Source organism: Lagenorhynchus albirostris, chromosome 2 (genome assembly GCF_949774975.1).
Source record: "Lagenorhynchus albirostris chromosome 2, mLagAlb1.1, whole genome shotgun sequence".
NCBI lineage: Eukaryota > Metazoa > Chordata > Mammalia > Artiodactyla > Delphinidae > Lagenorhynchus > Lagenorhynchus albirostris.
The window spans coordinates 111,798,905-111,823,451 of NC_083096.1; the positions used below are offsets into that span (position 1 = coordinate 111,798,905).

Consider the following 24,547-nt stretch of genomic DNA (forward strand, 5'->3'; position numbering starts at 1 on the left):
CTGGACACCTCAAGTCAACTAGCAAGACAGGAACACAACCCCACCCATTATCAGAGAGGCTGCCTAAAATCATACTAAGTTCACACACACCCCAAAACACACCACCAGACGTGGTTCTGCCCACCACAAAGACAAGATCCAGCCTCATCCAGCAGAACACAGGCACCAGTCCCCTCCACCAGGAAGCCTACACAGCCCACTGAAGCAACCTTATCCACTGGGGGCAGACACCAAAAACAATGGGAACTATAAGCAAGCAGCCTGTTAAAAGGAGACCCCAAACACAGTAAGTTAAGCAAAATGAGAAGACAGAGAAATATGCAGCAGAGGAAGGGGCAAGGTAAAAACTCACCAGACCAAACAAATGAAGAGGAAATGGGCAGTCTACCTGAAAAAGAATTCAGAGTAATGATAGTAAAGATGATCCAAAACCTTGGAAATTGGGGGCTTCCCTGGTGGCGCAGTGGTTGAGAGTCTGCCTGCCGATGCAGGGGACACGGGTTCCTGCCCCGGTCTGGGAGGATCCCACATGCCGCAGAGTGGCTGGGCCCATGAGCCATGGCCACTGAGCCTGCACGTCCAGAGCCTGTGCTCTGCAACGGTAGAGGCCACAACAGTGAGAGGCCTGTGTACCGCAAAAACACACACACACAAAAAAAAAAACCTTGGAAATCGAATGGAGAAAATACAAGAAACGTTTAACAAAGACCTAGAAGAACTAAAGAGCAAACAAACAATGATGAACAACACAATGAATGAAATTAAAAATTCTCTAGAAGGAATCAATAGCAGAATAATTGACACAGAAGAATGGATACGTGACCTGGAAGATAAAACAGTGGAAATAACTACTGCACAGCAGAATAAAGAAGAAAGAATGAAAAGAATTGAGGACACTCTCAGAGACCTCTGGAACAACATTAAACGCACCAACATTCGAATTATTGGAGTCTCAGAAGAAGAAGAGAAACAGAAAGGGACTGAGAAAATATTTGAAGAGATTATAGTTGAAAACTTCCCTAATATGGGAAAGGAAATAGTCAATCAAGTCCAGGAAGCACAGAGAGTCCCATACAGGATAAATCCAAGGAGAAACATGCCAAGACACATATTAATCAAACTATCAAAAATTAAATACAAAGAAAAAATATTAAAAGCAGCAAGGGAAAAGCAACAAATAACATAGAAGGGAATCCCCATAAGAAGGGTGTGGCAGGACATATATAAAGTGATGAAAGGGAAAAATCTACAACCAAGATTACTCTACCCAGCAAGAATCTCATTCAGATTCAACTGAGAAATTACAGACAAGCAAATTACAGACAAGTTAAGAGAATTCAGCACCACCAAACCAGCTTTACAATAAATGCTAAAGGAATTTAGGCAGGAAACACAAGAGAAGGAAAAGATATACAATAACAAACCCAAAACAACTAAGAAAATGGTAATAGGAACAGACATATGGATAATTACCTTAAATGTAAATGGATTAAATGCTCCAACCAAAAGATACAGACTGGCTGAATGGATACAAAAACAAGACCCGTATATATGCTGTCTGCAAGAGACCCACTTCAGTCCTAGGGACACATGCAGACTGAAAGTGAGGGGATGGAAAAAGATATTCCATGCACATGTAAATCAAAAGAAAGCTGGAGTAGCATTCTCATATCAGACAAAATAGACTTTAGAATAAAGATTTTTACAAGAGACAAAGAAGGACACTACATAATGATCAAGGAATCAGTCTAAGAAGAAGGTATAACAGTGGTAAATATTTATGCACCCAACATAGGAGCACCTCAATACATAAGGCAAATGCTAACAGCCATAAAAGGGGAAACTGACAGTAACACAATCATAGTAGGGGACTTTAACACTCTACTTTCACCAATGGACAGATCATCCAAAATGAAAGTAAATAAGGAAATACAAGCTTTAAATGACACATTAAAGAAGATGGACTTAACTGATATTTATAGGACATTCCATCCAAAAACAACAGAATACACTTTCTTCTCAAGTGCTCATGGAACATTCTCCAGGATAGATCATATCTTGGGCCACAAATCAAGCCTTGGCAAATTTAAGAAAATTTTAGTTGTATCAAGTATCTTTTCCAACCACAACACTATGAGACTAGATATCAATTACAAGAAAAAATCTGTAAAAAATACAAACACATGGAGGCTAAACAATACACTACTAAATAACCAGGAGATCACTGAAGAAATCAAACAGGAAATCAAAACATACCTAGAAACAAATGACAATGAAAACACGACGACCCAAAACCTATGGGATGCCGCAAAAGCAGTTCTAAGAGGGAATTTTATAGCAATACAATCCTACCTCAAGAAACAAGAAACATCTCAAATGTACAATGTAACCTTACACCTAAAGCAATTAGAGAAAGAAGAACAAGAAAACCTCAAAGCTAGCAGAAGGTAAGAAATCATAAAGATCAGATCAGAAATAAATGAAAAAGAAATGAAGGAAATGATAGCAAAGATCAATAAAATTAAAAGCTGGTTCTTTGAGAAGATAAACAAAATTGATAAAACATTAGCCAGATTCATCAAGAAAAAAGGGAGAAGACTCAATTCAATAGAATTAGAAATGAGGAAGAAGAAGTAACAACTGACACTGAAGAAAAAACAAAGGATCATGAGAGACTACTACAAGCAACTATATGCCAAAAAAATGGACAACCTGGAAGAAATGGACAAATTCTTAGAAAAGCACAACCTTCTGAGACTGAACCAGGAAGAAATAGAAAATATAAACAGACCAATCACAAACAATGAAATTGAAACTGTGATTAAAAATCTTCCAACAAACAAAAGCCCAGGACCAGATGGCTTCACAGGTGAATTCTATCAAACATTTAGAGAAGAGCTAACACCTATCCTTCTCAAACTCTTCCAAAATAAAGCAGAGGGAGGAACACTCCCAAACTCATTCCTTGAGGCTACCATCACCCTGATACCAAAACCAGACAAAGATGTCACAAAAAAAGAAAACTACAGGCCAATATCTCTGATGAACATAGATGCAAAAATCCTCAATAAAATACTAGCAAACAGAATCCAACAGCACATTAAAAGGATCATACACCATGATCAAGTGGGGTTTATCCCAGGAACTCAAGGATTCTTCAATATATGCAAATCAATGTGATAAACCATATTAACAAATTGAAGGAGAAAAACCATATGATCATCTCAATAGATGGAGAAAAAGCTTTCGACAGAATTCAACACCCGTTTATGATAAAAACCCTACAGAAAGTAGGCATTAAGGGAACTTACGTCACCATAATAAAGGCCATATATGACAAACCCACAGCCAACATCATTCTCAATGGTGAAAAACTGAAACCATTTCCACTAAGGTCAGGAACAAGACAAGGTTTCCCACTCTCACCACTCTTATTCAACACAGTTTTGGAAGTTTTAGCCACAGCAATCAGAGAAGAAAAAGAAATTAAAGGAATCCAAATCAGAAAAGAAGTAGGAAAATGGTCACTGTTTGCAGATGACATGATACTATACAAAGAGAATCTTAAAGATGCTACCAGAAAACTACTAGACCTGATCAATGAATTTGGTAAAGTAGCAGGATACAAAATTAATGCACAGAAATCTCTTGCATTCCTATACACTAATGATGAAAAATCTTAAAAAGAAATTAAGGAAACACTCCCATTTACCATTGCAACAAAAAGAATAAACACCTAGGAATAAACCTACCTAAGGAGACAAAAGACCTGTATGCAGAAAACTATAAGACACTGATGAAAGAAATTAAAGGTGATACAAACAGATGGAGAGATATACCACGTTCTTGGATTGGAAGAATCAACATTGTGAAAATGACTACTACCCAAAGCAATCTACAGATTCAGTGCAATCCATATCAAACTACCAATGGCATTTTTCACAGAACTAGAGCAAAATATTTCACAATTTGTGTAGAAACACAAAAGACCCTGAATAGCCAAAGCAATCTTGAGAACAAAAAACGGAGCTGGAGGAATCAGGCTCCCTGACTTCAGACTATACTAGAAAACTACAGTAATCAAGACAGTATGGTCCTGGCACAAGAAAAGAAATATAGACCAATGGAACAGGATAGAAATCCCAGAGAAAAACCCATGCATCTAGGGTCAACTAATCTATGACAAAGGAGGCAAGGATATACAATGTACAAAAGATAGCCTCTTCAATAAGTGGTGCTGGGAAAACTGGACAGCTACATGTAAAAGAATGAAATTAGAACACTTCCTAACACCATACACAAAAATAAACTCAAAATGGATTAGACACCTAAATGTAAGGCCAGACACTATAAAACTCTTAGAGGAAAACCTAGGCAGAGCACTCTATGACATAAATCACAGCAAGATCCTTTTAGACCTACCTCCTACAGAAATGGAAATAAAAACAAAAATAAACAAATGGGACCTAATGAAGCTTAAAAGCTTTTGCAGAGCAAAGGAAACCATAAACAAGATGAAAAGACAACCCTCAGAATGGGAGAAAGTATTTGCAAACAAAGCAAATGAAAAAGGATTAATCTCCAAAATATACAAGCAGCTCATGCAGCTCAATATCGAAAAAACAAACAACCCAATCCAAAAATGGGCAGAAGACCTAAATCAACATTTCTCCAAAGAAGATATACAGATTGCCAACAAACACATGAAAGGATGCTCAACATCACTAACCATTGGAGAAATGCAAATCAAAACTACAATGAGGTGTCACCTCACACCAGTCAGAATGGTCATCATCAAAAAATCTACAAATAATAAATGCTGGAGAGGGTGTGGAGAAAAGGGAACCCTCTTGCACTGTTGGTGTGAATGTAAATTGATACAGCCCCTATGGAGAACAGTATGGAGGTTCCTTCAAAACCTAAAAATAGAACTACCATATGACCCAGCAATCCTACTACTGGGCATATACCCTGAGAAAGACATAATTCAAAAAGATTCATGTACCACAATGTTCATTGCAGCACTATTTACAATAGCCAGGACTTGGAAGCAACCCAAGTGTCCATCAACAGATGAATGGATAAACAAGATGTGGCACATATATACAATGGAGTATTACTCAGCCATAAAAGGAAACAAAATTGAGTTATTTGTAGTGAGGTGTACGGACCTAGAGTTGGTCATACAGAGTGAAGTAGGTCAGAAAGAGAAAAACAAATACTGTATGCTAACACATATATATGGAATCTAAAAAAAAAATAAAAAAGGTTCTGAAGACCCTAATGGCAGGACAGGAATAAAGACTCAGATGTAGAGAATGGACTTCAGGACATGGGGAGGGGGAAGGGTAAGCTGGGACGAAGTGAGAGAGTGGTATTGACATATATACACTACCGAATGTAAAATAGATAGCTAGTGGGAAGCAGCTGCATAGCTCAGGGAGATCAGCTCGGTTTTTTGCGTGCTTTGTGTCCACCTAGAGGGGTGGGATAGGGAGGGTGGGAGTGAGACGCAAGAGGGAGGGGATATGGTGATACATGTATACGTATAGCTGATTCACTTTGTTATAGAGCAGAAATTAACATAACATTGTAAAGCAATTATACTCCAATAAAGATGTTAAAAAAAAGACTGAGCATGGCCGCTGTGGGCACAATGGCGTACCAGTTCTGTCCCTGGCAGGACACCTCCAACAGGTCGTCTTCCTCTGCAGCTCCCTGTTGTGTTGGCTGAGAGTTTGTCTGAAGCTCTCCCAGTTCAATCTTGCTTCCCTTCCCTTTATTTTTCACAGTGAACTTCTCAGTAAACTTCCACTTTTAACTTGATCTCATTTGCTTTTTGAAAACTCCAAACTGATAGAAAAGGCAATTTTCTTAGCCATATTCAGTACCAAATGATCATGGATACTAATTATTGTATTTAAATATATATAATTATTATATTAATATATATAATAATTATACTATATACAATTTAAAACAACAAATAAGAGATTCTTAAGGGGAGATTTGGAACTTAGAAGTGTGTGTGTGTGTGTGTGTGTGTGTGTGTGTGTGTGTGTGTGTGTGCGCGGTGGTGGGGGGTGGTGGTGGTTTTAGCTGTCACAGTGTCTGGGAGGTGCTAATGTTTTTAATTCTATTACTAAACCTCCCACAATGCATAAGACAGTCCCTAAAATGAAGAATTATCCTGCTAAAAATACTAACGTTGCTCTTTTAAAAAACAATCTTGGTGCTCTTCTTAGTCTAGGGAACTTGGCTTGACAAGTTCCTGTTTTATAAGTTACTATAATGTTTATTGTCCCTTTATATGTTTAGGCTTGAAAGCTCAGCCCCCTCCCAAGGCCTCTAGGAGCCTTCCCATAATTAGAATGCCACCCAAGGTTTTACCCTAATGACTGAAAGTCTAAGCAACTTGGTTTTTTAATAAATATAGTAAGTTGAAAGTGGTTTTCAATTGTGAATTTCCTAAAATAAGAAAAAAAAACCTTTATTTAGATAATTAAATATAAGCAGTAAGTATCCTAATAGATACTCCTAACATATTAAATAAGGGTACCATTTAATACCTGTGTCATTAATCATTACACTACCATTCACTGCGTAATTGAATACTCTTTGGTCTGAATTCTTCTTGTACTTCATCTTTCAAACTAGATGCATTTCCTTGGACCGGCAGCATCAGCATGACCTGGAGCTGTTAGAAATGCAAAGCAGCAGGCTCCACCCCAGACCTACTTAGTCAGAACCTGCATTTTAACAAGATGCCCAGGTGGATCATATGCACATTAAAGTTTGAACAACCCTGTGTTTGAACAACCCTGAAAAACCCTATGAACAACCCGGAGCTTCAAGGTTTAAGCCCAGTTTCAAGTAGAAGCATTTGTTAGCATTTTCAAAATCACTTCTTTCTGTTTCAGCCTGAACTGTCTTCACAAGGGAGAAGTGAAGACAGCACCTTTTCTCTGGTTTCCTGTTTCTTGATTTTGGTGCACTCTCCCACGTGGTTCCTGAGAGAGATGAACTGGAGGCTGGCAAAGCTTGTTGTCTGAGTGAAAGCCCGTGGGTATCACTGTGTTTTTAACCCCCAAACGAACGTTTCTTAGTTGCTTTGAGAATCCTCTTGAAGTTTCTCTCTCTCCTCTCAGATCATTTTCTTCTTTTGCAAATAATGCTTGCCTTAGGTTTGTTCTGGACAAAATTCTATGAGAAGGAAAGAACTCATTTCTAAAAGAGCTCTCTTCCAGAACAAAACAAGGCTTATTCTAATCTTAAAAAATTAAGTAAACCGTAAACAGTTCTAGAGTGGGAAGCATGGCTGTGATGTAAATGTGGTGTCTTATTTATTCTTGGCCAATGCTGGTACAATTCCTGTACCAATTTTCCTCTTTCTTCTTATAGTTCTGGCTCCTCCTTCCCACATCTCAAGGAGGGAATTATGAAGCTGTTCACCATCCCTCTCCTTATAAGCTTGGCAATTGAAAGGGAAGAATAAAAGCCCACGTCTAAAGATAATACAGGGACTTCCCTGGTGGTCCATTGGCTAAGAGTCCATGCTCCCAATGCAGGAGGTCTGGGTTGGATCCCTGGTCAAGGAACTAGATCCCACATGCATGCTGCAACTAAGGATCCCCCATGCCCGCGTGCCGCAACAAAGATCCGGCTTGCCGCAACTAAGACTCGATGAAGCCAAATAAATAAATATTAAAAAAATAAATAAAGATAATACACAATGTAGATAATTGAGAATTGGCTATAGACCATTTATTCCCTTGAAATTGATTGTACATAGACAGACTTCTCATTTTTAATGTCCTTAGGAAAAAATTTAATAATTACTTAATTTTGATATGAGGAAAAGAAACCTCAGGTTTTCTGGTTTCTTTCTAATTGTATACATAGGAAAAACTATAGCACACATGCTGTAAGTGAGTGGAAAATAGTTAATAAGCTCTCTTTGAATAATTAGTGAATTTTTGAACCAGATTCTCTCTAGGCATAGGTAAAATCTTTTGAGAGTTGTTGGAATTTCCTTTTTTTTTTTTAACATCTTTATTAGATTATAATTGCTTTACAATGTTGTGTTAGTTTCTGCTGTACAACAAAGTGAATCAGCTATATGTATACCTATATTCCCCTCCCTCTTGGGCCTCCCTCTCACCCTCCCCCATCCCACCCCTCTAGGTTGTCACAAGGAATTTTCAAGACATTTAATCTTAAAATGTTTTCTTAAAAATAAAAATAAAAGAGCTTAACTTGGGCTGTATATGAACTTGTCTACCAAATCTTTCATTTTGGGAGGAAATGGTAACCAATCGTACAACTGGTAGACATGTCCACCATTGGCTCCACTTATCTGAACTCTGATATAAACTTGATGAGACCTTCAAACTCTTTCTCTGGTTTAGAAGTCCCCAGGGTCTGCCTAGGGCCTGAATATGAGTGTAGAGGGCATTTTAAAGACACCTCTCTTTCAGGGCCAGTAAGAGTGGCAGCAACACAGGAATTAGAGATAAGGGTGACATATCCAAAAATTACATCTGAACTGACTTCAGATTCTTATTTAAAAGGTATTTTTGTAAATTCCTATCATCATGGTAATGATCATCTTCAATGTCTGCAACATCCTCACCTTTGTAATCCTGTAAAAATCAATGAAGCTAAGAAGGGGACTGAGGAGTGAAGAAAAAGACTTAAATAAGGGAAACCATGGTAAATAAATGTTAATTTTCCGTTAGGAAAACATCCTCACACGTTCAACTATATACACCTTCTAGGCTGACACTGTTTGGTGTGGCCCTAGCTTAGAAGGTCTAGCCTGTTGCTTAGCAATAGAAGGGAAAGAAAGACTGAGGATCTGTAGAATGTGTCACATGCTCATGAGTACCTGATAACTGTCTTCATACTTTCTATCTGTACACCAGGTACAGAGTTGTTTTTTCAGACCTATTATTATAAGTAAACATATACATTTTATGTTTTTTAAATTTAATATACAATTTTTACCTTATAGACACATTGTTAAGAAACTCAGTCAAAGTCTTTGATTGTCCCAGTGCGTCTTTTTCTTCTTCCGAAAATTCTCTTGGATAATATTGCGTAGTAGCATTTTTGGGATATGTCCTAATATATTGAAAGAAATCGAACACCAAAAGTTAGATCAAAGACAAGCAAATATAGGTCATAACAGGGCAAAGATTTTTCTCTGTGACAATATTAGGATATTATTTTATACTTAAATTCTACATATTGAATTTTTTCTTTATCCTAGACAATTGATGTTGGCTGCCATTCAAAGTATTTGTAAATTTCTCTTTGACATAATCAACAAGCTCTTTATTGTAAAAAAAATATTTAGCTATCATTTTAAACTTACAGAAAAGTTGTAAGAAGGGTATAAGAAATTCCCATACATTCTTTACCCAGATTCATTAATTATTAACATTTTGTCACATTTGTGTATCATTCTTTCTTCATTTCATTAAATCAGTCTTTCTCAACCAGTGCGATCCTGTTCCATCTTCTCAATCCAGGAATACTTGGTAATGTCTGGAAACAATGTTGGCTGTCACAACTGGGAAGAGCTCCTGGCATCTAGAGGGTAGAGCCCAGGGATGCTAGAGTGCATAAGGCAGCTCTCCCACAACAGAGAATTATCCAGCCAGTAGTGTTGAGGTTGAGAAACTCTGCTCTAAATATACAAAACCTGGAACAAGTTACACTTTGGCAGTAATGGCAGCACCATCTATGGGAGAAAACTTATGGCATCCAGTCCACTCTCAGTGTTCACCTCCACCCTTGAACACAACCCATTGTATTGTACCTCTGGGCTTTGTGAGTCTCACCCACTAGACTGAGTGAGCTCCTTGATCTTAGGGTGTGGGGCTGTAGAAAGATCATATGGCAAGTCCTTAAGAGAGTGCACTCTGGTGACAGGCTGCCTGGCTTTGAAGCCTGGTTCTATCACTTACAAGCTATGTGACCCTGAGCTAATTATTTAACCTCTCTGTGCCTGGCTTTTCATCCCTAAAAGAAATTCTGAAAGTCCCTAGCTCACAGTGTCATTGTAAGGATTGAATGTGTTAATAGATGCAAAGCTTTTAAAACAGTGCCTAGGACATTTTAAGTGCTCAAAAAAAATTAGGTTGTATTTAACCTGTGTTGTTGAACAAATGTCAGGAAAATGTCTCTGAGAGGCAAGTATATTAATGGAGAGTAATCAAACAGAGCGGTAAAGAGAGTTTTGTTTATATTTAATTGAACAATTCATTCTTTTTTTCCCTGCCTAGATCAGTATCCATGGCAGAAGACAGAGTGATGGAAAGAAAGAATGCTGGTGCTGGAACCAGAGACTTGGGTTCAGATCTTACCGTCATCTTTAATTTTCTATCCCACACTAGTACCCTCCAGGTAGGATTAAGTAAGAAATTATATGGTGCCTGGTGGTTTCATCAAAGTAGCAATATGACTGAGTCACTATTATTTTTTAAAATGTGATTTGTTTTGTTGTTTCTCAGCAGATCTATTCATTATTGCTTTAAATTTAAATTATGTTCTAAACATTGAGCTTTCATTTTTAACCTCTTTTTGCCTTAGTTTCCTTATTTGTAAAATGGAGATGGTGCCCACCTCAGAGGGCAGTTGTGAGGATTAATTGAGTTGATATGTGCAAAGTATTGATTCTTAGAAGAATGCCTGGTATGTGGTAAGGACACTGTAAACATTTGCTTTCATTGTCATTACTCTTTGAACCTCATCTTTGATTTTGTTTTTTTACTTCTTCCATCACAATCATATATCCCATCTTTTCCACCTAATTTCTGATCTTAGTAAGTGGTACCAGCATTCTCCCAAGTCACCTGGATTTGAACCATTTGAATTCCCTTTGATTTACTCCCCCCCACCACCCCACTTTGTGGGTCAAGACCTGCCGTTATTTCTCATCTATTCCCTCCATCTACATAGAAACAACTGTTCATCATTATCAGTTAACATTCATTGAGAGCCTAATAAATCTAGAGTCCTGTGGTTAGGGTCCCTGTTGTTAGAAGTTCACTCTCCCTTTCTGAGTCTACCTCGTGAGTCTACCTTGGCTGACTCATTTCTTTTCTGCAACCTGGTAGAAAAATAGAAATCTCTAGTTGTCTTGACTAAGAAATTTTTCTCAAAATCTAAGTTTCTTTTGTACTAATGAATCACCTCTCTCTTTCCTGTCTTACCCTTACTTCTTGGTGTTTAATGATCTTTGATGTCCTAATTCTCTGCCAAGACTTGACTACCAGTCCTTGTCTTTCTCTTCATCTCTTTTGGTTTGGCCTGTCTGTCTTCTGCCTCCCCGGTTTCTGACCCATGTCTTGTCCTGACCCATGGTATCTAGGTACATGTGCTCTAACTTTAACATTACATTTTCATGGTTCCTGATCCTTTGGTTCACAGAGATCTGAAAAGCATGTTTTGTACTATGGTCCACACTGAGGACCCACGATTCTCCTGGTCACAGCCTCTCTCACTGTATATTTCATGGCTCTTCTCTAAACATTGAACTCAAGTCAGTGACTCTGCACATTCTTCCTTAACTTGATCATTCTCCTCCTCCTTCCCTTCCTTGGTTCCTTTTCCCGCTCCATTTAATAAATATGTGCCAGGAACTGTCTTAGGAGTTGGGAATATAGAAGTAAACAAAATAGACAAAGTTCCAGTCTCATGGAGCTTCAGTTCTAAGTGGTGGTGAGGCGAAGGTGAGAGAAGGGAGACAATGCTTGGTGAATTCAAGGAACAAGGAAGCCAGTGGGGCTGGAATAGATGAACCAGGGGAATTGTGAGAAATGAGGGTAGAGGGGCAGATGGAATTTAGATCACATGAAGCCTTGTAGGTTCCTTCAGGATGGGAAGCCATAGGAGGGTTTTTGTCAGTGACATGATATGACTTGCATTTTAACAGGATTAGTCTGGCTCTTTTATGAAGAACAGAATGTAGGAGGGAAAGGATGGATGGAGAAAGCCCAGTTAGGGTGCATTCCAGTAATCCAGGCAAGAGATGATCATGGCTTGATCCAAGGTGATAGCAGTGAATATGTTTTGAAGATAGACCCAAGAAAATTCAAGGTTTGGGGTCTGAGTAGTTACAAGAAGATCAGTGCCATTTACTGAGATGAGGAAGATTCAGGGAGTTTCAGGTTTGAAAATAGGGCATGTTAACTTTGAAACACCTATTAGATACTTAAGGAAGCAGATGAATAAATGAGTGTAGAGTTCAGGGGAGAGACTGAAGTTGAAGGTATAGATTTGGGATCCTCCAGCAAACAGATAATAGGTAACACCACAGGAATGAACAAATTCACCCAGGGATTAAGCGTAGTTAGAGAAAACATCAAAAGGAGTTAGCTTTGGGGTCCTTTAATATTTAGAAATTGGAAGGAGAAGGATCCAGTAAAAGAGACTGAGAAGCAGCTGCCAGTGAGTTAGGAGGGGTACACTGAGTATTGCCCATAAGCCAAGAAGGAGAAATAGTCAACCATGTTAAATACTGATGAGAAGCGGAGAAAGAGGGTGTCTGAAAATGGGATTAGGCGATCAGACCACTGCAGGTCTTTGGTGACCTTGTTAAGACTAGAGTGGGCTCAAGGCAGACTGGAAGAGAAGGTACAACTAGAGAATGTGAAAAACTGCTGTGAGGAGTTTTGTTGTTAAAAAGAAAAAGAAAAAAAAAAGCAGAGAAAGTAGCTAATAGCCAGAAAGGTTGAAACAGTTTTTTGTTTGTTGGCTTTAATGATGGGAGTTACAGCATTTTGTATTTATACATGTCTCCTCTTCACCCTCTCTTCTTGGTTTGCTGATACCACCTTACTTTACCTGGTTTAGTTACAGTAGATTCCCATTTGGCCAATCTCCTCAACTCCAGGTTTTTTTTTTTTTCCCTCTGCACTCCAATACATACTGCCTGGCTCATCTTACTTTAATAGCTTTAATCTTGCCTCTCCCTTGCTTCAGACCTTGCCAAAATTCCCTATTGTCTGCCACAGAGAATCTGCTTGTCTCTGCTGCTCCCTCCACGCTACCCAGGCTGGTCACCTTGTGGTCCCATGCAGACTCTGTTCATCCCACCCCCTAGATGTTCAGGTCATTTAAAAAAATCTGGGATGTTTTCCCTTTCTCTATGTCTCCAAATCATATTCAACATTTGTAGCTTATCTTTTATAGATCTAAAATTATTTCAAAATAACATTTTTAATCCTAAAAAATATGCATAGATTACCTAAATATGTCTTCAGATTTATACAACATTCAAAGCCGAGCTCAAGTCCCCAAAACATTCCCTCAGCAATCAATTTTACATCAATTCATTCACTGGATAAATTTTAATTAAATTACAAATTTAATTAATCATTTGTAGTCTCAAAGTGCTCAGGATTTAAGGCAGACAGGTGAGCAGATGAATAAAATATGGGTCATCAGTACTACAGTAAAGATACCTCTAAGCTCTAGTGGGAACCCAGAGGACAGAGTGATCAGCTCTACCTGGAGTTTCTAGGAAATCATAGAGGAGGGGGTACTGAACTGGAACTTAAAGGGTGAAGAGGGGTGGGTAAGGTAGTGAAGGGCATTTTATGCAGAGGAATAGCAAGGGCAAAGGCAGGAAAACATGGGAGAGCAGGTATTCTGGGAGCTGGAAGTAGCTCATAGGCTAGAGCACAGAGGGCTTGCTTGGGAACAGGGCTGGACAGGCAGACAGTGCCTTGTCATGAAGGAAGGAGGACCTTATATGTCATCCTAACGGCTCTGGATGAGATGGAGAGACATGGAAGAGATTTGGGCAGTAGTGAAGTAAAACAATCTGATTTGGTACGTAAGAATGATCACTTAGGCAGTAGAATAGACAAGTTAGAAGGCAATGGTCATATTTCAGATGAGATGACCAGGTCCCCTTCTCTGAGAGAAGTACTACAGTTATTAACAGCATTGCTCATTTTCCCACTTCATAATCTTTACAGTCTTATATACTTGTATTTCATTTTCCTAGTAAGATTGTTAAAAGGCATTGTTGCCTATAATTAGATCTTGAGCTGAATTACTCTGTGGAGGTCTGACATCACTGTCAATGCATTTCTATTATACAGATCTCTCAAAGTAATCATGGATGTTGCTGGATTTTACCACAATTGCCTTTGAAAATACATATAAATTCATCACATACTTACCATCTTGTCTGAGTACTTGTGTCCTTGATTTTGGGGACTACTTGCATGCCAACATCTCTCTCAAGTTGCTTAAGGGTAAACTTTTTATCTGGGTAGGCTGTACATTCAATATAGGCATCTTTTACGCTGGAAGCATTCTGGTCACTGAACTTAACTGGGGCACCAAATTCACTTCGTTTTCGAGAAATCATATATGTAATCTGCAACACATGTAAGCAGTACAGGAAACAATCGAGTCTCTGGAGAAAAATGATGTGTGGTCGATAACACTGGTGCTCTGCCCACATCCTCTTGGACCCCTTTGTGTACTTTCTGTGCACCTTTCCAGGTCCTTTTGCTCTCTGTTCCCACAGCCACCAGCCACCTACCTCTCTTCTGTGGAGGATGCTCTAGAGCTACCAGGACCACTTTGCCTGAAGGTACAAAGAACGGGAAGTGACTGGAAGTTCATATCCAGACCAGCAATGGACTGGTGGGTGACATATGGAAGCCCATCTCTTTTGCTTCTGTTTGGGACAACTCTGAGGTATAATTTACACTCCAGAGTTCCCTAGAGGTGCAGGCTGAAGCCTTCACTCTGTCAGACTTTTGCCTGAGAGTGTACCCTTGCAGGGCTTCTGTCTCAGTCCTGCTGCTTTCCTATTCTCTTTCATAATAAATCACTTGCACACGATTGCTCCTCTCAGGGGCTGATCTGGGAATGCCACTTGGTTAGTTTCCTAGGGCTGCTGTAACCACATACCACAGACTAGGTAGCTTAAAACAACAGGAATTTATTCTCTCTTGGTTGTGGAGGCTGGAAGTCTGAACTAAGGTGTTGGAGGGTTGGTTCCTTCTGAGGCGGAATCTGTTCCCTGCCTGCTCCCAGCTTCTGATGTGATGGCCAGCAATCCTAGGTGTTGCTTGGCTTGTGATACATCACTCCAATTTCTGCCTCTGTCTTCCATGGCGTCCTCCCTGTGTCTCTATGTTTTCACAGGAGCGTCTTCTTATAATGACGCCGGCCGTATTGGATAAAACTCCCCTCATTTCCTTTCTGAGGTACTGGGGTTTAGGACTTCAACTTATCTTTTGGAGGGAGACACAGTCCAGCCCATAACACCCCCCTAAGACAGTGACCATTCTTCTATCAAAAAAAGCCATATCCCTGCAGCAAACACAGCAAACCACACTGATCCCTCGGGAATACGTGTTGCTCAGCTATAGGGAGGTGACGGCTAGACATCATATTCAAGCTGCTTACCTCTTTTGTGGATTCTTTAACCGATTCTTCCTCAATTTCTTTTTCACTGCCCAGAGAAACCCATGGTTTAGAGATAGGTGGCTTATAAATATATATGTCTTCAGGAATATGCTCTTTATATTCTTCTTGCTCTTCTGGAACTTCTGGAGGCTGCAATAAAATAAATAGGATTCTAAAATGTATTACCAGGGCTTCCCTGGTGGCGCAGTGGTGAAGAATCCGCCTGCCAACGCAGGGGACACAGGTTCGAGGCCTGGGCTGGGGAGATCCCATGTGTCGCGGAGCAACTAAGCCCGTGCGCCACAACTACTGAGCCTGCACTCTAGAGCCCGTGAGCCACAACTGAAGCCCACACGCCTAGAGCCCACGCTCCGCAACAAGAGAAGCCACCGCAATGAGAAGCTCGCGCACCGCAACGAAGTGTAGGCCCCACTCACCCCAACTAGAGAAAGCCCGTGCGCAGCAACAAAGACCCAACGCAGCCAAAAATAAATAAATAAAATAAATAATAATAAAAGTTTTAAAAATAATATATTAAAAAATAAAATAAAATATATTACCAGAAAAAAACCTATGGCTGCCAAAGGGAAAGGGGGGAGGAATAAATTAGGAGGTGGGATTAACATATACACACTACTGTATATAAGATAGATAACCAACAAGGACCTACTGTATAGCACAGGGAACTCTACTCAGTATTTTGTAATAACCTATAAGGGAAAAGAATCTGAAAAAGAATATATATATACATATATACACATATGTATATAAAACTGAATCACATTGCTGTACACCTGAAAGTAACACAACATTGTAAATCAACTACACTTCAATTAATAAAAAAGAGACAAGTTCAGCAAATATATATACATATTACCAAATTTAGGTTATAAACTTTGCTTTTATATAAATTCGTTAAGCTCTTATTATTTTTCTTCTTTGTTGGTTCATGCTTTTCAACTATGAGAGGGAAACTATGTAAAAAAAAAAAAGGAAGAATGACAAAAAAGAAAGAGATCAAGGATATATATATATAAAGAAGATGAAAGAATCAAGAGGGGAGAGGAAAAAAAGGAAAAGATGTGTGGTAAGAAAAAAGCATTTACTGTATGCGTTTAAGAATATGGAATGCTAAAACTTGATAAAATATAAAACTAATTTTCTCTGATTTAATGAAATGTTTTTCTGATGAGAGGATTATATGTATGAATAAATATGATATCCATTAAATTATAAAGAGCAAATGTTTTTTAAACCAAGATGTCCACAAGAAGATATACAGACAGATAAAGATATAGATACAGGTACATATATAGATATATAGATGTTCACTGCTACTTTATTCATAATAGTGAAAAAATGGGCAACCAGATGAATATCAATAGGGAAAAGGGTTGATACATTTTGGTATAGTCAGAAGATAAAAATCTCATAAAACAGTTGCAATGAACAAACTCAATCTACATGTATATGATTTTAAACGTATCAACATGAATAGATCCTAGAATTTTACAATTTGGTGAAAAACAAAAGTTGCAAAACAAGTTGTATAATACAATTTTATATAAAATTTAAATGAAAGAAACAATAAAATGTATTATTTGTGGAGCATACATGCATGGTAACAGTATGAAACCATGGACAGAAGACTATATAACAACGTTAGAATAATAGTTCCTTATAGAGAGAAGTTAGAAAAATTGAATTAAGGAGGATATAAGAGGCAGTGAAACATTATCTCTTATATTTTCTTTCCTTTCAAAAGAATTTGAAGTAAATATGATAAAATATTAACATTTGTTAATTCTGAGTGGTGACTGTATAGATATTTGTTTCATCATCTGTGCTTTTCTATACACTTGAAATATTTCACCATAATAAAAAAATTAAAACACAGAATAAAGCAATCATAAAAATAAAACTGAAAATGTTAAGGCTAACTGAGAAATTATTTCAAATGTAAAAAGTGTTCGATATTTTAAAATTCTATGGCTTTCCTTATTTTTCTTGCTTATTGGACAACCACACAAACCCCTCTGTCTCCCTCAGTTTGACCAAACCTCCCCATGAGGATGCCAGACCGGAAGGCAAGTGTCAGAACCCTGTTGCCTTTCATGACCACTTTGAACGCAACATCCCAAAGGTGAACTGACTTCCCTTCCTTGGAAACTACCATTCTTTTATAATCTGCTTATCTTTGACACCCTGTTCCCCTCAATTGCCCACTGACCAGGTTGTCCTTTAAAAATTTTGCTTTTAAATAATCATAGCAAAAATTTATGGAGCACTTAGCTTTGTGCCAGGCACTATACAAAGGGCTTTACCTGCATCAGCCCATTTAATCTTCACAACAGCCCTATTGGTGCCACCATTTTGCAGATGAGAGGTTCAGTAGCTTACCCAAAGTCATGGTGATGGCAAGAGAAGAAGCAGGAATATGGGCCAAGGAATGGCCGAGAGCAGTGGTACTCCAGATTTGTTGTTTCCAGTCCCACTGGGTAAATGAAGGGCAAATAAGTAGAGTATCTGCTACCCTGAGTTGTCTGAGTTAGCTCACCCTTAGCCCACCTACTCTAGGCCCCAGGGAATCAGAGCTGAACGAGAATAATCATGACCATGTCTGGAGTTCCCCCAGAGGTACTGCTTCCTTCTGACAATCAACAGATTGCTTAGGGTGTGCTTACATTTAAATAGTTTTCCTTGCCCTCTTCAGTTCCAATAAGATAAAAGTTAAGTCCATATTTGAAGTCTTCGTCGTAAACAAGGAGAAGCTCATCTCCAGGGTATTCCTACAAAAATATAATCAAAACAGAAGGTTAATGTTCAGTAGTCATTCAGTTTATTCAGATTTGACACAAAATTAATATTTCTTTAATCAATCAATCATAGAAGATAACCATAGTGCTAACCTATGGTTAATAACCTCAAATTGCAAAGTTATTTTATTAACTTACAAACGCTCTTAAAACACAATGCATCCAGGGAAACTTACCATGCAATTTTATTTCTAACAGGAAAAAAAGGAAGCATTCCTTTTATTTGGTATTGTGCTCTGTAGCATGTTTGCGGACAAATCAGGACTAAAATTATGAATTAAACAATTAAAGCAGTATGGGAAAATAAGGGTAGGTTCCCTTTCTAGCTAAAATTGGGCAAGGATGAGCTTTTCTGGGTGTGGAGTAAGACAAAATGTCACAGATAGGAGTTCGCTTTTCACAAAGGGTCATCAAGAAGGATTCCCAAGGAGGGATGGGCAAGCTAGCATTTGCCCAAAGTAATGGGAAATGCCAGATTTGAACTCAGAAATCTCTCCAACTTTTGTGATTATGTATCAGGAACCTCTTGAGGTAGGACTGAAAAATAAAGAGGGATACTGTACTTACCTGAATAATTTTTTTGACTGGGTAGAAATCAGATACTGCAGCTCTGTTTTCAAAGTCTGCAAAAATATCTTCTTTTCTGATAAGTTTATAAGGTTGTTCATCTGTGACATCTTCATCTATTCTGCAGTTAAATATCTCCTGGGTCTTGCTAGTTAACACTAAAGGATAAATTTCTGGATGACCTGGGAAAGGCAAAGTGGAATTTGGACATTAAATATAACCATTTAAAATATTAACACTAAGAAACATGCAATTGTTTGCTTTAAATAATTGCCTTGGTTAAAATTTTAAAAGACTTTAAAATCATTGTTCATATTTTTAAAGTAAGTTTATCCATTATAAAAAATGTCAACAAATGAACTTATTTACAAAACAGAAACAGACTCACAGACTTAGGAAACAAACGTATCGTTACAAAAGGGGAAATGTGACAGCAGGGAGGGATAAACTGGGAGTTTGGAATTGACATATACACACTACTATACTTAAAATAGATAACCAACAAGGACCTACTGTATAGCACAGGGAACTGTACTCAATATTCTATAATAACCTCAATGGGAAAAAAATCTGAAAAAGAATAGATATATGTATAACTGAATCACTTTGCTGTACACCTGAAACTAACACAGCATTGTAAATCAATTATACTCCAATATAAAATAAAAAAATTTTTTAATGTCAAAAAGATAAAAAGATGAAAATAACAATTCCCCATAATTCTATCTCTCAAGAGAGAACCTCTATTAATCGTTTGCTCTATTTCCTTCCAGTCACTCCATATATAGTATCTTAAATGAAATTCTAAATCCTGATTTTCATACTTACTATTATGTCACTAGAATTTTACTATGACATTATATAATTTTTCTAATGCATCATTTTAAGTTAATGTAATTCTATAGCATAATTTTTAACTGTTCTGTTGTTGGTAAGCATTACATTTTTTCTCATTTGTTTCTAGTGATTATAAATAACTCTACAAACAAATATATAGTTTATAAACTTTTATCACATTTCAAATTATTTTCTTAGGTTTTAAAAAAAATTTTGTGTGTGGTTTAACATTATATTTTAAATCTGAAAGAAGACAAAGGTCAAATTCTCAAAACTAATACTTAAGATCTAATGAATAACAAAAGCGTAAGAACCAAGACAGTTATATATGATGAGAATGTACAGAAATGGCCTGAATGACAGTTGAAAATAGCAGTTCATATTTTTTTTTCAGTTATACATATACATGTATCTGTTCTTTTTCAAATTATTTTCCCAGGATAGGTTGTAAAAGTGAAATTATTGGTTCAAAGGTATTAGCACCATCTTAGGCTCTATCAAACCTGTATTGCTCTCCTAAAACACCTCCTCCCTCACCCCTTCACCTGTTGCTCTCTCTCACCAGGTGACCCTGCTTCCTCTCACAGAGAAAATTCTGTGTCTGTACAGCAAAGAATCCTGTGATGTCCCGCAGCCCTGCCCACCAGCTCATCAGCACAGGCCCCGTCTTTCTGCCCTTCCCCCCAGTTCGAAGACCTGCCTGCCCCTCTCCACCCTTCTCAGCCCATCAACTCTTCCTCTCCCGTCAACCTTTCCTACCTCTGCGCTGTTTGCCCTCAGCATGCTGATTTGCTCAATGGTCTCCCGTTTTAAAGAAACTTTCCTTGACCCTAGATAGGTACCTCTGCTCCCTAGGGCTCTTTTTCAGTCAAACTTGTTATTCAGTTCTTCACACTTTTTTTTTTTTAAATTTATTTATTTTTGCCTGCGTTGGGTCTTTGTTGCTGTGCACGGGCTTTCTCTAGTTGTGGTGAGCAGGGGCTACTCTTCATTGCGGTGCGCGGGCTTCTCATTGCGGTGGCTTCTCTTGCTGAGGAGCACGGCCTCTAGGGAGAGCGGGCTTCGGTAGTTGTGGTGCCTGAGCTTAGTGGCTCCGCGGCATGTGGGATCATTCTGGACCAGGTCTCGAACCCGTGTCGCCTGCGTTGCCAGGCGGATTCTTAATCACTACGCCACCAGGGAAGCCCTAGTTCTTCACACTTTAAAGCTACTGACTTTCCAATTAGGTTGTATTAGTAAACCTGGAACTGGGGAGGAAGGTGAGGTAGGGAATCCTTCTTCCCTCCTCTGGTTCCCCAGTCCCAGAATTGCCCTCAAAAGAGGAGGGAGGGGAGGTTCAACAGGCTTCCATTCCTGTTCTTCCTGTCCCTTTGCCCCCCACCCCAGGTCAGTCCTGGGCAGCAGCAAGCCCTGGGACAGCAGATGGAAGAAGACAAGTTATCGTTTTGCGTCAATCTTCTCTCTCAACCCTACCTCTCATTTTCTTATCCTTTTTATCACCATCAGCTTCTACCACCCCAGGTTCAGTTCTGCATTTATCCCCAGAACTCCCTCCCCCAACTCTATGCTCCGGGGGCCCCAGAACCCACTCCCATCCTCTCCAGGCCCCCCACACCTGGATGTCCCAACATCCTCCCTCCCACTGCTCAACAGGTGCGTCCTCGAGGCGAAAAGTGCATGCAGCCTCTCAAGTAGGAATTTCGAGCTTATTTTCCCACAGAAACATTGACCCCTCGCCCTGGAAGCTCTATGATATGATTATTCAGGTGATTATTAGTGACCCTATGCATAACACTGATTATGTATGGAAATATATTCCAAATTGCAATCAGTTGGCATAATAAACAAACATTTGGAATACAAGCGGTTCATAAATTAGGGACAAATTGCCCATTTTTATCTCCCCTTAAAATACTAACCCTAACACCTGCATGTAGAGGATGCTCAAAGGCAACTGGTTTTTGTTGTTGTTGTTGTTTGTTTGTTTGCTTCAGATCATATTTATTGTGGGGTTCGGGGTGGGGATCTTGGGGTTAGAGTGCAGCAACTGTGGCTGGCGGGATAAGCCGCTCTCGATGTGCCTGCGGGAGCTGTCCAGGTGTCAGGGTTGGGATGGTCCAGGGCCAGAGGGCATGCAGGATCCCGGGGGTGCTTATGACAGGAAGCAGCGTGCTGGCGCCTGGGATGAGGGGGTCTCCAGAGCTTCACACACAGCAGGGCCCCCAGCACGCCCTCGGGGGGGGGACCTCAGGGCCCAGATCCTGGCTGCTGGTGAGGCAGAGGTGACGTTGCAGGGCAGCCACAGCCTCGGCGTCTGCCCCAAAACAGCTGTTGACTCGATTCACATGCAAGTTATCCTTTAAAATCACACTGCCAGCCGTAATTTGTAGAGTGTCCGATGCATAACAGACCTTGGAGTTTTGTCTTGGAAAACCACTAGGTGGAACTGTGAGACCCACACTGAGCTGAAGCCAAAAAGGAGGTGGCCGCCCTTCATAAACAGAGGTACTCACAAAGACCAGAAAGCTTCCTACCCTCCACAAAACTGGAAGGACACTGACAAAGATGGTGTTCTATGTCACCTGCTCCCACTAAACATACTTCAAATCCTACTGGCTGGATATTTGTCATAAAAATAATCCTTTTACACTAATTGGGCTTTTTCAAGGCAACTTTAATAGAGGATCTAACATTCCTTTATCTAGAAGTTAGCAGTAGTAGTAGCCTGTTTCTGGCTGGGGTCGGGAATCGGTAATAACTGCAGGCAACTAGTAGCCAATAGACTACACAGAACTCCTAGAGTCTAGTACCTCCGTGCCCTACCTGAACAATGGCCAAACTAAACAGAGCAAGGCCTGACGCTACTGGCCACCCCAAGGGTCTCTGGCTAAATTCAGTGTAAGAACTGTTGTTATTTAGGCTTTGAGGCCTGCACTGAAGATAGCACTGTAGGTATATAACAATGAGGCTCTGGTGATTAGCGATGAGATGGGCTCTGGGCTCAGTTGTGCCTCTAGCAGAGTGGTCCAGGAGGGTGAGAAGGATGTTGGAGCAGAGGAGAAGGGCTGCAGGGTCTCCTGAAGCTTACAGAGGTCAGGAGTGCCTGCCACGAGGGCAAGACCTACTGGATAGGGGGCCAGGTCACTGCAGTGAGTGAATAACAGTGTGAGTAAATAACAGCATGTTAATTATAGTAGCTTCTGTGAAGCACCTACTGCCAGACGCTATTCTAAGCACATTACATGGATTATTAATTCATTTACTCTTCATAACAACATTCAGATGCTGCTCCTGTAATTGTCTCCTTTTTTTTTTTTTTTTTTTTTTTTGCGATACGCGGGCCTCTCACTGTTGTGGCCTCTCCCGTTGCGGAGCACAGGCTCCGGACGCGCAGGCTCAGCAGCCATGACTCGCGGACCCAGCCGCTCCGCGGCATGTGGAATCTTCCCAGACCGGGGCACAAACCCGTTTCCCCTGCATCGGCAGGTGGACTCTCAACCACTGCGCCACCAGGAAGGCCCTGTCTCCATTTTTTAGCTGAGAAAACTGAGTCCCACAGAGTCCAAGTAAGGTATCCAAGGTTGGGGACTGGGAGTTAGAAATAGGGGAGTTAGGATCCAAACCAAGGTCCCTGCACTGTAACTAGCAGGCCATACTTTCTCTCAAAAGTGTGAACACAGGGCTTCCCTGGCGGCGCAGTGGTTGAGAGTCCGCCTGCCGATGCAGGGGACACGGGTTCATGCCCCGGTCCGGGAAGATCCCACGTGCCGCGGAGCGGCTGGGCCCGTGAACCATGGCTGCTGAGCCTGCGCATCCGGAGCCTGTGCTCTGCAGCGGGAGAGGCCACAACAGTGAGAGGCCCGCGTACCGCAAAAAAAAAAAAAAAAAAAAATCGTGAACACAGCAGAGCACAGGAGATGGTCCTCCTCCTCCTTCACAGATAGTCAGGGAGGTAAGAGAGATACACTGTATAGGATGCAGTGAATGACAGTTATTCACTTGGTAGAGCAGGAGCCAAAGACAGACTCAAGCTCCACACAAATAACTAGCTCGGAATCTTGCTGTGCGCGCAAGGAAGAGGCTGGTGCAATATAAATCATAGGTCACACATCAGTTGTCCTGCATATTGAACCAGAGTATGTAAATAAGCCCCGTGCATTTCATCCATATCTTTTTTTTAGCATTTTGGTTGTTGTTTACTTAAAAAAATAGTTTTATTGAGATATAATTGATAAATAATAAACTGTATATATTTAAAGTGTACAATTTGATAAACATATGCATTTACCCATGAAACCATCATCACAATGGAGATAAAGAACAAATCTATAATCCCCAAAAGTTTCCTCCTGCCCCTTCTCCCAGCACCCCTCCTCACTCCCAGGTAACCATTGCTCTGCTTTCTATTGCTATAGATAAGTAGTTTGTTTTTTATGGAATAGTTATAAAACTCACCTCTCTGGGCATCTGCTTCCTCATCTGAGGAATGAGGTAGTGATACCTACCGCATGAGCTTGTTGCAGAAGTTAAATTAGGTAGTCCATGCACATTTCCTTAAAAATTGCACAACACTTTTTGTTTGTTTGTCTTCTTTTGCTCAGCACAATTATTTTGAGATTCACTCATGTTGCTGCACGTAGCAGTAGCTCATTCCTTTATATTTCTGACTAGTATTTCATAAAAGAAAAAATGAATTAGGCAAAGATTTCTTAAGAGTTACAGTTTGGGGTGTTGTATCTCAGAAATCTTTGCTAATCCAAGGTTACAAAGATTTTTCTCCTATGTTTTCTTCTAGAAGTTTTATAATGTTTGGTTTTATGTTTAGGTCTATGATCTATTTTGAGATAATATTCGTACATAATGTGCGATATGGATTGAGGTTCACT

The 24,547-nt window shown here is 39.7% G+C and overlaps 1 protein-coding gene across 1 annotated transcript in view; it reads right to left on the reverse strand.

Annotated features, from left to right (window-relative positions):
- DNAI3 (dynein axonemal intermediate chain 3) overlaps positions 1–24,547 on the reverse strand; it is a 72,204-nt gene that overhangs the window by 40,336 nt on the left and 7,321 nt on the right. Inside the window, exons 3-7 of the mRNA XM_060141917.1 lie at positions 18,825–19,006; positions 18,126–18,230; positions 15,442–15,591; positions 14,199–14,398; positions 9,007–9,123 (exon numbers count right to left, since the gene is read on the reverse strand). Coding sequence (XP_059997900.1) covers positions 9,007–9,123; positions 14,199–14,398; positions 15,442–15,591; positions 18,126–18,230; positions 18,825–19,006 — 754 coding nt within the window. The remainder of the gene's footprint in view (positions 1–9,006; positions 9,124–14,198; positions 14,399–15,441; positions 15,592–18,125; positions 18,231–18,824; positions 19,007–24,547) is intronic.